The sequence below is a fragment of the Callorhinchus milii genome, unplaced genomic scaffold (genome assembly GCF_018977255.1).
Source record: "Callorhinchus milii isolate IMCB2004 unplaced genomic scaffold, IMCB_Cmil_1.0 Scaffold7, whole genome shotgun sequence".
Lineage (NCBI taxonomy): Eukaryota > Metazoa > Chordata > Chondrichthyes > Chimaeriformes > Callorhinchidae > Callorhinchus > Callorhinchus milii.
The window spans coordinates 11,737,065-11,754,414 of record NW_024704748.1 but is presented as its reverse complement, the minus strand read 5'-3'; the positions used below and the strand labels follow the sequence as shown (position 1 = coordinate 11,754,414).

Here is a 17,350-nt window from a genome sequence, read left to right as displayed (position 1 = left end):
TATAATTGCAGTGTGTTGCTGTCCCTCCAGGGAGTGAGTGTGCATTCCATTCCAATAAATATCTCTGGAATTTCCATGTGTAAGTGGAATGCATGGACCACTCGGTTTGGTTTGGATACTCCTAAGCACGGTGATGGGTTTCATTACATGTCAAGACATCTCATCATTTGTGGCACTTGGCTGTTGCAGATGAGCCGATAGTTTGCCAACCTAATTATACAGTCAGTGAACTTTGATTTTAAAAAAACAAATGCCCAGAGGCATTCTGAATCGTACACATCCCAAGCGAGGGAAAAAAAATAATTTGTGGAATTTTTCTAAGGGCAAGCCAGAGGACTGTTTTTGATTGGTGGGCAGGGCAAAACGCTGGGCAAGTTTACTTCCTCCACATGCCTGTTTAACGAGCAGTAAGTAGGAACACGGTTGTTAGTCGGCTGGCAGATCGCTTTTCCGGGTGTAATAATCCCTTCAAAAAAAAACCTAATGATAATAAATCGGTCGCTCAATCCACGACTGTTTGTGTGGGACACTGCTGTGCGCAATTGGCTGCTGCGTTTTGCCCACACCATACAGTTCATTAATTCACGTTACAGTGCATTCCGTGATCTCCCGAAGACGTGATCAGTCGCTACATCAAGTGCGAGGATTATTATCATTACATGATCATTCACTTTATTTTGCATTGGAGGCCACTGCAATCTGGTGAGACATGGAGGGGGTGGGTGGGTGGTGATGGTGGGGGGGGCGGGGCGAAGAAACCAGGCCACCTCTGCAGGTGATTGGCTGAGGCGCCGCCCGCCGTGGCGGTTGGTGGCGCCGAGCATGCTGGGAGATGTAGTTTGCCGGGGCCCGGACTCCTCCTCCTCCTCCCCTCTCCCTCTCCCTCCCTCTCTATCTCTCTCTCTCTCTGCCCCCGGTTCGCCCACCCGCTCTGCCCCGACCGAGCGGCGTCAGCCAGTCAGCAGCCGACGGCCGCCAGCACCAGGGAGACAAGGGAGTAGAGGCCCGGAGAGGTACAAAAGTGCGGCGATAATACGATTGGTGTCGGGAGGAGGGTAGTGATTAAGGAGGTGTGTGTGTGTGGGTAGAGGAGGAGGAGGATGAAGATGATGATGATGATGAAGAACCACCACCACCCCATTAGGGTCGGGCCCTGGGCCTCGGCCCCGGAGTTAAAAGTTCACCCCGAAGTTGCTTGCGGTGCTTTTCGGTGTCGAGGCCGAAGCGCTCGCGAGACGCGCCGGTTATCCCGGGCGGGGGCCCGGGGGCCGGGGGTCCGGGGCCGGTCCTGAACGGCCATGTTGGTGGTGGGTAACTGGTGCTGTTGATGGTGGCGCTGCTTTGGCCGTCAGTCAGTCAGTCAGTCAGTGAAGCCAAAGCAGCCCATCTGGCAGCCCCCCCCCCACCCTCTGAGGCAGAGCCACCCTCAGGCTCTCACCTGTATCCAGTCAGCACTCTTGGCTCCTGTCGAGCATTATTTCCGAACAGTATTTTGTCCACAACATACCACCACAACATATTTTGTCCTTCCACACACCCCCACCCTCCCCCACTTCTCTATGGTATGTTGTGGACAAAATACTGTTCGGAAATAACGCTCGACAGGAGCCAAGTCCTCGCGTTTGATATAGCACCTCATTGTCGCATCTTCTGAGGCGTCTCGAGGTGCTTCACAGAACACACTGTATACTGTGGTTAACTGTACATTTTGCGGGCGACTGTCGCGCACAGCGGTGTCCCACAAAAGGTCGTGGATTGATTGAGCGACTGCATTTTTTTTCTGTAAAGTGAATTATTGCTCCCGGAAAGGCCATCCACCAAATCGACTAACAACCGGGTTCCTACTTACTGCGAGGTAAACAGACGTGTGTGGAGTAAGGAAACTTGCCAAACATTTCGCCCTGCCGGGAACTGAACCCGGGTCTCATTTGCAAAGCGAGTGCTCTTAACTACTGAGCTACAGGACTCCACAATATACAGTCAATTCACTTTGCAGTATATAATGTGAATTGCTTTGAGATGTTTTGAAGATGTGATAAAGTGGTTTGTCTAATTCAAGGATTATTATTAATAGTTAATAATCCTTGCACTTGGTACAGCGCCTCATCACAAAACCATCTCAAAGTGCTTCACAGAAAAGTGCATTGATGAGTGAAGCTTAATTTATTGTATTCCTGTCTGTCTGTCTGTCTGTCTGTCTCTTCCACACCCCCCCACCCTCCCCCACTTCTCTCTTTTCCATTTTTTTTAAACCAAGCATGAGCTCAGTGTCTGATGATGAACCCACAAGGAAAAGATTGAGACTGGAAGTTTGTCCATCTGCTGCACAGCAGCAGCAGCGCTCCTCTCCCACCACCAACAAGGGACTCCAGCACTGTCTACCACAGGGGAGCCCAGAGGGAAAAACTGCAAACATTTCAGCAGGTAGGAAAGGTCTGTAACCGACAGGCCCCATTCTCCTCAGTACAGTGTCTCCATAATAGGGGAGCGTTGTTTGACCACCAGTGCAATATTCAAGGAATTACAAGGAACTTATGAATAGCATCTTCACACCTTCCACAATGGACAATACCCATTCCAAATTGTATCTATTATCGTTTAATTAAAAAGCCTCCCAACTTATTCTGTGGTTGGAACCATGCTAACTACAGTTATTAACTTGGTGCCCGTTGTTCAAGTCTCTCGCCTGTTGATTTAAGCTTGGGATTCATACAGATTCTGTCCTTCAACACCAATCTGATTTTCTTCTGAAAGAGTTCATGGTATGAGTTCACACAGAGCTTAATTTCTGGACAGAAGCTTCCTCTAAAGTCCACATTGAAATTGGGAACTCCAATTGTTTATATTGATGTAACATTCTGAAATTGATTTGTTGATAAACAATGATTGTTGTGTTTATATTTTGTTGTTGATACTTACAAAGCAAGAGCCCATGAGGTTATGTACCTAATGATTACAGGCCTTATGGAACCTTTTAAGCACACTCAAAAGCCAAAGTCTCTGGATAGAACAGAACACTATACTGGATAGCAATAATCTGCACCATAGCCAGGGTTTATCATAAGAAATCCTTATCTGACTCACTACAAATATCTTGGGACTTCTATCTGCGACAGTTGCTGGAAGGCGTTACCTGATGTGCCTGCAACCCACCTTAATTGGCCTGCAGCGAGGCAAGCAGCTGCTGCTTAAACGCCACACCTCCAACTGGTGGAATCATCGCTCAGTGGTGCCTGAGCTGCGGACAGAAAGACAGTGGCAATATCACATTTCATGCTGAGATGCGTTGCCAACCAGGAAGCTTGCAGGGAGTTCCTTGTACCTACAATCCACCTTGTGAGGGCTCAAACCCACACTTGACGGATGTCTAACGACCAACTCGTGACTATCCTCCGGGGGTGGGGTGGGTTGGGGGGGGAAGGTAAGCAGGGTCTCCTTGGAGCTGAACTGGCTCCAAAGTGAACATGCTTGGCAATGGACTGTTGGAATTGAGCCAGCCGTTTTTTACAGTCTTAGTAGTTTGGTTCCTGAGCCAGGCAGGTCTACAGTATTCCAGGGCATTCCTGATGACAGCATCCGTGGCTCATCGGCAGGACCTGGAATAATATAGCATTATGTTTAATATATGTAATTTAATTGTGCTCAGATCAATACTTTCAAAACCCTTAATCAAAACTCCTGACAGACTATTTGACTTGATAAAGAAGAACTATCTTAGCCAATCTTAATAGCAGAGTGATATTATTCTGGGATATGATCTTTATTATTCTCCTTTCACTACACTTTTATCTTGTGCGATCAGAGAAAGTTCATGCTATTTCTTGTCTCGCTTACTCAAAAAATAGGTTTGAGAGTGTCCTGCTAAAAAAGCAGAAACCCTATTGGTTGTACATTGGTTGTCCTTTACGTCAGAGAGCAGGCTGTTTAATAATGATGCAAATAGATTGCTCTTTCATATTTACAACCAGAGTTTTTAAACCTTTCCTCTGGTCAGTGACAAATGAGCATCAATTTAAGTTAATTCCCAAAGGAGCAAAAGGGCAGATCAGGAGGATTTATTTTAAACTGTTTGGACTTGGAATGCCCCGCAAGGAGCAGTAGTCAAAGTAGAATTCAAGATTTTCTTTCAAGATAGATAACTAAAAAGGAATATCTTAAAGCTCTCTGAGTTGCTACCCCACGTGAAGGCACTACATAAATGCAAGTTGTTGTGTTGTAAAAGGAGTAAGGGTGGATAAATGGGACAAGGATTTCTCTTATTCAGCCAGCACAGACTCGATGGGACAAATAGCCTTCTTGTACATTGTAAAGTTGTTTGATTCTCAATTCATTCATTATGTGAAGGTTTAAAGATAACAGTTTCGGTAGTGGTCAGCATGACCAGAAATTCAGTGACATATAATTTACATTTGATATTTTAAAAATGCTGAAACTATGAACATTAAAAAGCGTATCATATTTTGCAGTCAACAAACTGAACTGTGCAGATTTGCCTGTTAACAGATGTGCGGATTTAACCATGGACCAGGCCAGGTATGAGTCTTTATAAATTTGTTAAACCAGAGTATGTGCATATCTATTATTGTTGGACATTCTATAATGAAAATGTCTGTAAGGTATCTTTTACATGGGTTGAGCTTATTCAGTTTATATATTGTGCTCACATACAGTAAGCTTGCCCAGGATATAAAGCAAGTTTGTATAAATTTAGCAATATATTCTTTGTGGCTTTGGCTTTTTGCAGGCGACTCCAAACATGTTCAGGTGTTTAGTAATTTGAGTTCACAGAACTTTTATGTTCTTTAAAGCTGCAGCCACATACAAATAAAAATAACAGTAAATATGAATACTACACCCATCAAAGCATATATAAATTGTTCTCATCTCAGAGATTGATCTGTGTCTTTAATTTATTTTCATTACCACACATTGACTTGTGGAAAGTATTGGTATTAAGTGATAAATGAAGCAGAGAAATGAAATTTTAGTTGTATCATTCAAAGCTATTTTGAAATATTAACATTGAACATGTTAAGATTTTGATTATCTTTTAATTTACCCCTTTAATTGATGTTCATCTTAGGTGGTTATGTTGTGCTCTTCAATGTCACTATTATTAATTTTATGCTGTGCATATTTCCAATTGTGAAAATTCCATCAGAGCTAGCTAATAATGAAATGGTTCAAGTGAGCCAGTTTCCAGCCTTGTAATTTGAGGATGAGCGATTAGAAAAAATTTAAATTTTGGGTGGTTTATTCTGCTTATCGAATGCTATATTTTTGTGTACCAGGTAAAATGTTCTTCATTTGAACTTTTGTTTTGCAGTATGCAACACACTAAGCAAACACTAAAAATCAAAGATGAGTCGTATTCGCACAACACAAAATTGAAAGAAACGTCTCAAGAAAGTGGTCTCAAAGATTCTGAAACGGTTCGTCATCACGCACAATTTCGAAATAATCGACTCAGCAGTTCAGAAATTGAATCTAAAAATTATAAAACCAGGGAGAAAACTGAGTGTGTAGAGTCTGAAGAAATTAGAAAAGAGAAAGACCCCTTGGGTTCACAGCCTGATACGTCTGAACAGACCAGCAGAAATGCACAGCACAGGTGCAGTTCTGGAAGTGCTGGAGATAACCAAAAACTACCAAACACCAAGATAGAAGGCTCTGACTTCAGAGAAAAGCGTAAAAGCGTTATTCCAGATAAGAAAAAATGCAAGACACTTGACACTTGGATAATTAAACACAATAGTACTGAAGTTTCAAGGCAAACTAAAACTGGTGAGCCAATAAGTGACTTTGATGTTCTAGACACAGATGAAGATCAAATTGCTGAGATTGACACTGTTCCTGAGAGTCCCTTATCTGATTTTGATTGCGAACAACATTTAGCTGGTCCAAGCGGGACTGGAAAAGAAGGCAAGGGTGGCTTAATAGAGTCTCATTCTGTTAAGAATATAAGTGAAATTACCTCGCCAATGAAGAGGGATAATTCAAATAATAATTCCCTTATGTCAGAAACAGAAGTTACTGGCATATCTTCAAAAGAAGCAGGAGCTGAGCATGCTTCTGCACAGCAGGCTAACCGTGTTTATGCTTACTCCCCCAATAAAAAAGATGAAAACATGATAGAAGTTGATGGTGTATCAAAATATTTCTGTGGAGACCAATTCTCAAAGGCACAGACAAAAGTATTTGGTGCTTTAAAGGATGGGACACGTGAAGTACTGAAGCCAGAGCAACCGATAAATCCATCACCATCCAGTTCATCTACACAGTTGGGGAAAATGAAGGGTCCTACAAAGGTGGCCAAAAAAATTACGGATCATTTTCGATACTTGGGAAGGAAACCACAAAAGATGGATGAGAACAGGTACAGTTTTAAGTGGATTTTGTAGTTTAGTAACCTTATTTAGACTTCTGTGTATTTTATTTGGTCATTTGGGTGTCCCTGACACATGTAGAAACCCATCAGTATGTTTAAGAGTCTTCAATAAGAGGACATCTTGAAGTGTTTCACAGGAATTACTGTAAAGTGTCATGACAGTGTATTTTGTATGCGAACACAGCAGCAATTTTTGTGCATGACAAATAGCCACAAAATTACTGCCCAATTTTTATCTGGGGGACTGTTGGCCAAGACACTGGGACAAACTCTTCTCTTTTCGAATAGTGCAATGGTGTCTTTAACGTCCACCTGAACAGACCTCTGTTTAAAATCTCATCTGGTTGAAGGCACTTTCAACAATACAGTGCTCCCCAGCATTGTACTGGACTGTCAGCTGAGACCAAGTTAAGGGTTCTGACATGGGTCTTAAACCCACCTTTGGATCCAGAGATGACAGTGCCACCAACTGAGCCGGACTGATATAAAGATATGCCCCCTACACATGGAAATGTTTGGAATGGAATGCACACTCTTCCTCTCCCTAACTTTTCTAAATTTAGGAAAATGAGAAGCTTTACTTTATATTTACAGGAGTATCCTGTAGCACCTTGAAGATGATTTCCATCATTATATTTAAGTAGTTTCTGGACAGAAGGAATTATTTGAAAAGTGTTTGAACTATGTGGAGCTGTGTGACGTGGTTTCATTTGAAACATTGTACTGCTATCTCATTTATTTGTTGACTTTATGGTAGACTGGTTTCTTGTTTAAAAATATTTTGCATAGTACACACCATTAATAGTGATGAAAAAATGTTCTATGTGAACATAAAGGAATTATTATTTTATTGTGGTTCCATATCCTTCCCAACCTGCATTTTTTTCGGCCACTAAATATACAATTAATTCATTTTACAGTATATTCTGTGAAGCGTTTTGAACCGTCTTTTGAAGACGTGATAAGGCACTGTATCAAATGCAAGGATTATTATTATTGTCCCACCTTTACAGTGCAAAATAGAAGTAGTTGCAAATTGGGTGATACTATATTATTTCCAAGCAGCACAGAAATGGGAAGTCAATATGTTTGAGTTTGTATGTTGCTGCTGTATCAATTGGTTGTCGAAATATTGAAATTCTGTATTACGGCAGCTGATAGGAGTAACTGTGCAGCTAGCGATCTGCCACTGGAATACAGATGGATAAAATCAGTTGTGTTTCAGAATTTCACCAAACATGATGACCGTACTGGTGTGAGAGTGTTGTTCTGATGAAGTATTTTGCATAGTGTTTGCTATTGTGGTTGCTTGTATTTGTTTTTGATCATGAAGGTTTATAGAAAAAGATGTTCCAATCGATATTGTATATTTTTAGAATTCAGAAGTTTGCTAATTTAAAGTTGAATTTAGTGAATATACAGTGCATGTTCACATAATGGTGTTGGAGGACGTTTTAACATTTTAATAGATAACTATTTTTATTATGCAATCAATCCTGAGGTCCACAGACATACCGTTTCCTACAGGGGTCACTCGATTGTGATTTGGAGTGAAAACTCTGGATGAATGTCTTGGGACTGAAGTTCCACCCAGTCATTAGCTTGCAAGACCATACTGTTTTAAAATGTAAGAATTATAGAAAAAATATCTTTGGAAGCAGGTTTTTCACAGATTTCCAAATTAAATTTAATTGAACAATTTTACACCATTCCATGCAATGTTAAATGCTAAGGTTGTACTAATAGGCTAAGGTGAGATGGAATTGCATTTTTTATGTTTTTTTTGCAAAGCTCGTTCCCTGCTGCTGTCCCATCTGAAATCAGCAAACACAGAATAGGCTGCAAATCAAACTGATGACTATCATTCTGTATGGATTGATGCTACCGATACGCCATCAAGGAAGCATTCATATCATTCAAAGATTTTACAGGATTTGTGTAAGATTTCAGGAAAGTAGTGCAGAGGAGATTTGTATGAAAATAAACCCAGTGTTAGGCAGATTGCTAATTAGGATTTTCAGTTTTGTTTTGCTTTGGACTTTGGGCCAACTGTACATCTTTCTTCCTCTGTCTTCCCTGCCCTCCATTCTCCTGCAAAAAAACTTTAAATTGTACAGTAATTTATTTGACAGGCAATGCCCTGCTTCTCTCCTAAATGTGGTCAATAGTTTGCTTTTTAAGGATATTTCAGGAGTTGTTGCAAATGTGGAGGCACAATCATGATCGCACTATCTTGTAGCTTGACTCCATTTCTAAGTATGCAGTTGGATTAGCAATATATATATATGAGAAACCCATTTTATATAATACATTCTTATATGTTCTATTAAGACTAATGTGAGAAAACGGTTACTAACTGCACTCAGTGCATGATTTCGAGCAGATTGCACTGTTTATTATGTATATATATTGTAGGTCTGTTTGGAGAAACAAAGTGCACTTTGGAAATATTGTTGCCTCTTGCTCAATGATAAATTTCTATCAAATACTAATTTAATAGAAATGTATTAAATACATTTTAATTAGTGCTACCTCAAAATCTCCCACATTTAAAGAGATATTGATAGTGCTTTTCAGTTTCTAATCTCGTTTTAAATTGCATGGCAATTTAGAGCATGGGATGGACTGAATTGTGGACCTATCCATATCTGTGTTTCATATTCGGCTGGTGATGAAGTACTATTCTTTTGGTGTCACTGGCTAAATTCTCTTCTCTCCATCCTAGATGTTTGGATGAAGAAAGAGACTAAACTAACAATATAATTTGCATTAAACCCAGCACAGAAAATGTGTATTAGAAAGTGCCTTTTAAGAGGTCACAATAGATTTTCATTTTATAAATGGGGACTATAAGAGAAAAAGGAATATCAAAATTGGGGAAGAGTGTTTATAATCTTTATGTTTCACAAATAAGAGCATCTGTATGTGGAGATGATAAGAATATAGATTTTAATTTTTTTATGATAAGCTCCAAATTCCCTTATTCTCCCTCTTGTGGAACATTAGGTCTTCTGCTTCATAGACTATGCAGTCAGCTGCCTTGTGTTTATGAATATCATCACAGTTGTTTCTAACTGTCATCACTCCTGTAGAAATTAGAATTTTTGGCATGAGTTGCAAGAGTAATATGATATTTAATATTTGCACTTCAGAATCATAGCATACTCCTTTTTAGAAATGTTCTTACAATGCTCACCTGAGGTTTGGGTCTTATTCGTAATGCACAATAGTAGAAATCTGTGTGCAGAAACGTATGGCATTATGAGATTATGCAATATTAAGATGCTCTGAAAGATGTTATGACTATAATTTGATCTCTGGGTCCTTCTACAGTTGAATGTGAACAAGACTGAGCCTCGCCTGATTGGCTCGCGCCAGCACCTCTGCACCTCAGGTTCTGGCAACATCAACCTCCATGGTTGCTCACTACAACTCACCAAGCCAGTCAGGAACCTAGGTGTCTTGTTCAACCCTCAACTGTCTTTTCTCCCCCACATTCAAGCCATGACCCTTCTCTGCCTTCCCTCACCTCCGTAACATCGCCCGACTCCGCCACTACCTCACCCCTCAGGTCGCTGAAACTCTTGTTCATGCCTTCATCACCTCCAGGCTCAACTATGCAAACGCCCTTCCTGTCAGCCTTCCCAACTCCTCCCTCTACAGGCTGCAGATAATCTAGAGCTCTGCAGCTCGTGTCCTCTCCCACACCAAACTCCATGACCCCATCTCCCCCACTTTCGCCCGAGTCCATTGGCTCCCTATCCTTCAGAGGATCCAGTTCAAGATCCTGGTCTTCACTTACAAAGCCCTCCATGGCCTCGCCCCACCCTACCTCTGCGACCTCCTAACCTCCTACCAACCCGCCCGTTTCCTCCGCTCAGCCGGCTCTGGCCGGCTCCACGTCCCCCGACCCATTCCCCCCCACCAGTGGTGGGAGAGCCTTCAGCCACTCTGCCCCCAACCTCTGGAATTCTATCCCCCAGTCACTCGCTTCGTCCCCCCCCCCCCCCTTAGCCTCCTTCAAGTCCCGCCTCAAGGCCCTCCTCTTCGATTTCAAGAGTTTCAAATGATTGGAAATAAAACAATTACTTTATGACACATTCAGAAATAGTTTTGAGCACTGTATATAGCTCTTCAGTAAAACCTGTTCATTTTTTTTGAAAAGCTGTCATAAAAGTGGAGATGTCTAAAAACGGCTTCAAGCAATGGGCTTGATTTTTGGCTTAATGTTGTGGTTAAAATTAGTTTGCTGAAAATCTATGGCCTCCCAAGGTTACAGAGTGCCTGTGCAGTCCACATTTTCTCTAGGGGTGTATTTGCATTGAATTGAGCATGTTGTATAATTGACAAACAGTAAAGTACTACATCTGCAGAAGTGCTGCAGTAATGTGCGTGTCCAGAAAGGAAAGGGACAGTAATCAGGAACATTCACCTGCTTCTGGGCTGTTCATCTGGTGCCGTCAGAGGTGGAAAAGTCTGTAAGTGACGTTTGTTCATCATTTTGTTAACCCCGTCATTCAGTTGTGAATTTTCTACAAGCATTAGATCTTGCAATGTTGGCACTGATTTGGCACTGTAATGAAGAATGAAAATGTAATCCTTCAGGGCCCATTTTGGCCTGTGGAAGCTCACAATGTTCATATCCAGCTCCCCAATTTGCAACTTAATATGTACTTAGATCATTTTGGCCAAGGTTGTTTTGTGAAATTGTAAAGGAAACATAAAAATAAACAAGTTTCACATACAAATCTGCATTTCCAACTTACAGGAGTATTTGTTTCAACGTGGCTAACATATAGGCACAATAGGAATTAAAAGAGAATTGGATAAATATTTGAAGAAGAACAATATTAAAGGGAAAGGGAAAAGATCAGGAAATTTTAATTAGATGAAACGGCTCCAGTGAAGGAGCTAGGGACCACATCGACTCCTTTCTGTGTTGTAATTTCTCTGATTATGTTTTCAGATTGGTTATGAAAAGTAATATTTACCTTTATAGCACACCTTCGGGTAGCTGATATTCCAATGTTATTGCTCCTGTAACAGCCAGGAAGGTTCCTGACCTCTGCATCTCAAGGAAGATGAATGGGGAGGGGGAAGAGGGAGGAAGAGAACCTGAATATGAGATGAATAAGTTTCTGATGTGTAGAAATTAGGTTTAAATGTTCTCTTCCAGAATGTGTACCCATACAGTATTTCTCTATTGCTGTGACTCGTAAGCATTTCAGGCAAAATGTTACCCATAGCATAAATTATTTATTCATGTAAATTACCCAATGCTTGCTAAGGACTCTGTGTGTAACAAGGATCACAGTTTAAATTCAGTTCAAGTGTTTCATTGTTTTGTCCATCCATTGATTTTGTACAGCTTCACCTGCACATGTTCAGTAAGTGGCATGAAGAAAATCCTGTAAGTTGCCATCAGGTATAGTGGGTGAAAATTGATTGAGAAAGCACAGTTGATTTCTCCCTTTCCAAAGTCCTGGAACGAATTGTTGCTTCCCAGCTTTGCTCCTTCCTCTCCCGCCACTCCCTCTACGAACCCAACCCCCTACTCGGGTCCAAATCCCTAACTGTCCTGCGTCTTGGGATGTCCTTCCGATGTGAAAGGCGCTATACAAATGTCATTTGTTGTTGATTTTATATTTAGAAAATGAGACTCTTTACAATGAGAATTGAACTGCTGTCATCTGATATTTTTCAAAACATTTTCTGTCAAGGCTGTTGAATTAGTGAATCCCTGAGGGCTGTGTTGTAAAAAATGGGTTAAAAGATAAACACTGTCATATAGATAATTTATTTAGACTGTTTTAGCCTCTATACAAAGGAATTTCATAACTGCTCAACCTGGCAGCAGAATATCACCTTTTTGCCTTAACGGTATCCAACCAGAAAATTAGAATTTATTTTTTCAATTGCTTTATGTGATCAGGAACACGGAATCAAATTTATTTCCAGCATCTCAGATATTTCTGTTAATGTGTGAAACACAAATTTCATTTTAGTTGGCATTCAAACTCTATTGTCCTGTACTTTGGTTGATAAAAAATGTAAAAATGATTTGTAGAGTTGCTCTGCTAATAAATGTTTAACTTCTAGAAGAGGAAATTGTGATGTGGAAGACAAAAAACTCAACAGAGGAAGATACTCGGTAGATGCCAAATGGCTTGGAACTCCAATCAGTGAACTGAGAAGAATGCCCGAATGTGGTGGTGTTTTGCCACCTTTAAGAGCATCTCACGTGAATACAGTGAACATACGAGTAAGTTAAAATAAATTCTCTTTACATAGAATTATATAGAATAATATGATACAATAGAATCATAATATAGGTGGTCCGTAGTGTATACCTAATAGTGACTAACCTTTTGTTATCTTTTATCTGTATCCAAATGGATTCTGTTTACCTCGAATTCATATTCCTTCTTTTCACTGATACAATGTTATCCTTTCTAAATACATTGTAACCTGGAATGTTCAAGTTCAAAAAAACAGTCATGACCTGCTTGTAATTATGTTTCTGCACTGCAATTTCATCTGATTCCTTGATTTTGACAACAGCCTTAAGTTCTCCCATTTTTTCATACAGTATATGCTCAATGCATATAAGTAGTTTATTAGGCTTCTATCTTTCACTGTTATTTTTAGCTTGTCTCTTGTGATACAAGATACCCTGACCCTGTATAGTCTCCTCACCTTTTCTCTTCTACTCTTTCCACTTTTATTTTTATGTATTTTTTTCTACCTGCCTCTCCTTATCCTTTCCAAGTGGAATGCCAATTGGTTGCAAACATACTTGCTCTATTAAGGATTCCTCATTAAAATTATGAATTATTCATTCAGCATTTTTGCCTTCAGATAAATGCATAATTTAGAATATTTTTATCGTTAATTTAAATTTGTTTAGCCTGAATAACTGACTCCAGTTTATCTCAACAAATTCCCTCCTCATTCCATTGTAGTTAGCTTTGTAATCCAGCACTTTAGTCTTGTCTTATCTATCTCCTTGTCCATCATCATTTTAAACCTTATGTTATAATCATGACACCCCTTGGTGTTCTCCTACCTTTAAATCCCTTACCTTTTCAATCTCTTTGGCTTCAATGTGAGGAGAGTGAAAATGTTTTGCTTTTTGTTTGCAGTGTAGGCCTCTGTATGCCACCATTGTTACTGGAGGCATAAAGGTTACCAAAGTGGGTTGTAAGTTTTGTACGGTGGAAATGAATGAACTTCACCTGCGGAATAACTATAAAGATCTAAGTCTGGAAACAAAAAGGCTTACAGATCCGTTTGGCAAGTACCCCAAACCTCCTGAAATTTGTTTTTCAGGTAGTGGTGTACTTTTAGCATTTGAACCATCCTTTTGTAAAATAAAATCTACTTGAAAACAGTGAATCTACAGCTTTGTGCCATGAAGTTCACTTCCATCCCTGCAGTGTTAGTTTCATTTGCACAAAAGATACATTTTTAATTCATAGAGTTCAGAGTTGAAAGGAACGGGTGATTTATTGTTTCTTAAAATGCAGTGTGTAATGTGATTGCTATGACAAAGGGCAGAGATCTTCAGGCAGGCCAAGGTTATGGAATAGCCCAATCCAGTAGATGAGTTTAAGTTTTCTTACAATAATAATAATCCTTGCATTTGATATAGTGTCTTATCATATCTTCGAGACGTCTCAAAGTGCTTCACAGAATATACTGTTAAATGAATTGACTGCATATTTTATGGATGAAACGGGGCAGGCAATTGTACAGAGCAGTGTCCCACAAACGATGGTGGATCGAGTGACCATTTTTTTTGAAGGAATTATTATGTTTGCTGTCAAGCTCTTTTTAATTTGCACTCAAGCAGATGCTATGAAAAAGGAATTGTTGATTGTATCAATTATCTCGATTTGAAGACTCCTATTTATTAACCTTGTCTAGTGCCCAAAAAAGATCACTAATTGTTTACAAGCCTTGTTAAAACATACTTTCTGTCAAATAATATCATTTTTTTCATTTTTTGTTGTTTCATAATTGTATTTTTGGGATGTTCTGTGGGATGTTCTGTCCACTGTGTTGGTAAAGGGCTTTAATGTTGTGTTAATGCAATGCGTTTAAGATTTTCTTTTCAAATTGAGTATTGAGTACAGTGTGTGTAAAACATTTTTTTTAAAAATTGCTTTGTAATTGCAGACCGATTTGCTGAAAAGTGGAGATGTCCCAAGACCCTATCCCACTTATTTTAAAGATGCCTGGGATGATAAGCATGTGAAAATGCCCTGCTCTGATCAAAATCTCTACCCTGTTGAAAATGAGGTAAAAGCAATCCATTCTACAGTTAAGTAGCAACATGACAATTAAACATATTCATGAACATGAAGTGCCAAAAGTTCATATTCTTCAATGTTTTCAATCTTTTAGAAGCCCTGTTGCTTATATTGACAGAATTTATGAAACCCATATTAGTTCACACTTTCACTGACTGTACCAACACTTTTTTAAAAAAAAACATATGACTAGTTGGGGAGACTTTGAATCACAGAGCTTTATATTTTTGTCCACAAGATGGCACTATAAGAACACAGTACACACTTGGTACGCAGCGCAATGAGGATAAGTTAATTTTTCAAGCACCTTGTCACATTGAAATGTCTCAATGTGCGTGATGTGCAGAGACTGTTTGCGTCAGCCATTTGTGTCCAGACAGTCATGAGTTGAATGATTACAAAGATTGTTGGCAAGAACACTGAAAGGGACTCTGCTTTTTTTTGAATAACATCATGGGTTTTTTCACATCTTCTTAAAACGGCAGATGGGACTTTGGTTTAATGTCTTATATCAGCGTGATCCAACCTTTTGGCTGCCACTGGCCGGATTCCCTGTTTGAGAAAGGTCTGCGGGCTACATAAGCAATATTTTGTATTTTCCTTCCAGAAACATAGCAACAATTACACAACACCTTTTCATGTTGGAAGGACATTTCAAAACGCTCGACACTGTTGGCTGGACAGTGAGGTGGAGGTGGGAGCTGATGGAGGTGGGATGGGGAAGGAAAAAGATGACTAAAAGCGTGGTCAAAGAGTTAGGTCTTGACGTCCGTTGAAACGGGAGGGAGCAAGCGAGTCGGATGGACTCCAGGAATGAAACTCCAGAGAGCGGGGACAAAATGGCAATGGTGCGGCAGATGACGTGGGGGGACTTGAAGCAAGCTGGTGTTTGCCGTGCAAAGGGAACGGCCGGGTCAGCAGGTCGCAGAGATGGTGGGGGTGGGGTTGGGAATAAAAGACGTAGAGGAGTTTTTCACTGGGGAAAGAGGGAGGTTTCTGTGAGGAAACTGTGCGCACGTATCTTGGTGTCTGTCCTCGGTCACACCGCGTCTGTCAAAGGAAACTCTAATTGTCTGTCCTGACAGTGAACCACAAAACATTGCCCTCGTTTCTCTCTCTGCTCTCTTTTTCTTTCTCCTTCATGCTTAATCTCTCTCAATCACTCTCGCCTCTCTGTCAGTCAGCCTCTCTTTCACGCAATCACTCGCACACACTCTCTCTCCCTTGATGAGGGAAGCCGTCTGGCTTTCTGCGTACCTGTGCAATGATTGCAGAAACATTGACCAACAGTCACACCCCGTTAAATTGCTAGTTGTCATTTGATTGACCCCCAACTAACATGTTATGACGGACTGTATATTAAGATGACAACAAAACTGCATTGTTTAATATAAAATCTCAACTCTAGCAAGATCTGGTACTTTCTGACACACATTTGAATTACCTGTTTCTTTCAAAATTAAATACAAACATTGTTTTTATTTCAGGAATAGAATGCAAAATTATAGAATATACTTACAGAGTATTCACTTTTGCAGTGAATGTAGATTTCTAGAGAGTTTTTTTTTAGTTGCCCTGTCATTGGTAACTTGGTGTTGTACTGCTAGGAATCATAAACAGTAATGAAAGATAACATTACTTTTTATTTTAGGATGGAGACAAGATTGTGCGTAGTCGATGGGAATTAATCAACACAGCACTGTTACGAAAGTTTGATAACTCACTGGATATTAAGGTATGATTCTAAACAAGGTTAATTGTATTTATGAACGATTCTTTACAAAAATAAGATTTTTACTCTTGTTATTTAGTTGATTGAAGACTTGTCTCTTTGACTGCAGTTGAGACTACATTGAAAATTGGCATTGTTTTTGCAATAGCATTCTAAAGACATAGTGAAAAAGATTGTTATTTTTAGTACTTAGCATAAGTTAGACTTTTTTTAAACTGTGTGTGTGACATTTCAGATATGTTTAGTATTATGGTTATCACAATTGATTCAACGTGGTTGCTATGTTCCAAGCAACCACGATACAGATGAAATAATTGAAATTGTGCATTTATTCCATTTTGAAACAACTCACATATTACTGTTGTCCAGAAATTGCTGCACTGCCTATTGTAACAGTTAAGAGATTCCAATATCAGTTGGAGACTGCAAGCGAAGACAATTTCTGTTGGATTGCAAGAAAAAATAGAAAGTTAATTGTCTCCAGACCTCTTTTGTGTATCACCGGTTGGAGTGACATTAAAGAGATCTGAGAGCCCTTTGTCTACTGCTCATTTTAGGCTAAGCAATATTAAATCAATACCTCTCATTCTGAGGTGGAATAAGCGATCAACTTCCCCAGCCAGAAATCTGCTATATTGTTAATTTTATCCCTTAATTATTCCCGATTGATCATCCTAATTTTTGAACTCACTACAGTGATCATCCCTGACCTCAGCAGATTTAATTTTGTGTTCTTGATTCTTTTGACCTCTTCAACAATCAGGATTCATGTGCAGACTTGTACCTCTTTTCATTTCACGAACACATGTTTAGGTCAGATTTGTGGAATAATTGTGCCTGTTGTCACTGGTGACTTGAAGAAAAGGCTGTATTTTGCAAGCTGTTAAATAACTGCTTTGGACATGCTCTAATTACCAT

General features: G+C 39.9%; 1 protein-coding gene across 2 annotated transcripts in view; it reads left to right on the top strand.

The window, feature by feature from the left end:
* Positions 1 to 871: 871 nt before the first annotated feature.
* The window catches only part of parga (poly (ADP-ribose) glycohydrolase a), a 79,753-nt gene continuing 63,274 nt past the window's right edge, over positions 872 to 17,350 (top strand). Inside the window, exons 1-7 of one of the 2 annotated variants that reach the window (XM_007898354.2) lie at positions 872 to 1,013; positions 2,258 to 2,424; positions 4,467 to 4,533; positions 5,327 to 6,376; positions 12,488 to 12,650; positions 14,567 to 14,689; positions 16,352 to 16,435. In XM_007898354.2, coding sequence (XP_007896545.1) covers positions 2,259 to 2,424; positions 4,467 to 4,533; positions 5,327 to 6,376; positions 12,488 to 12,650; positions 14,567 to 14,689; positions 16,352 to 16,435 — 1,653 coding nt within the window. In that variant the 5' untranslated portion in view covers positions 872 to 1,013; position 2,258. Of the gene's footprint in view, positions 1,014 to 2,257; positions 2,434 to 4,466; positions 4,534 to 5,326; positions 6,377 to 12,487; positions 12,651 to 14,566; positions 14,690 to 16,351; positions 16,436 to 17,350 lie in introns of both variants that reach the window. The other variant, XM_042336784.1, reaches the window with a different exon arrangement.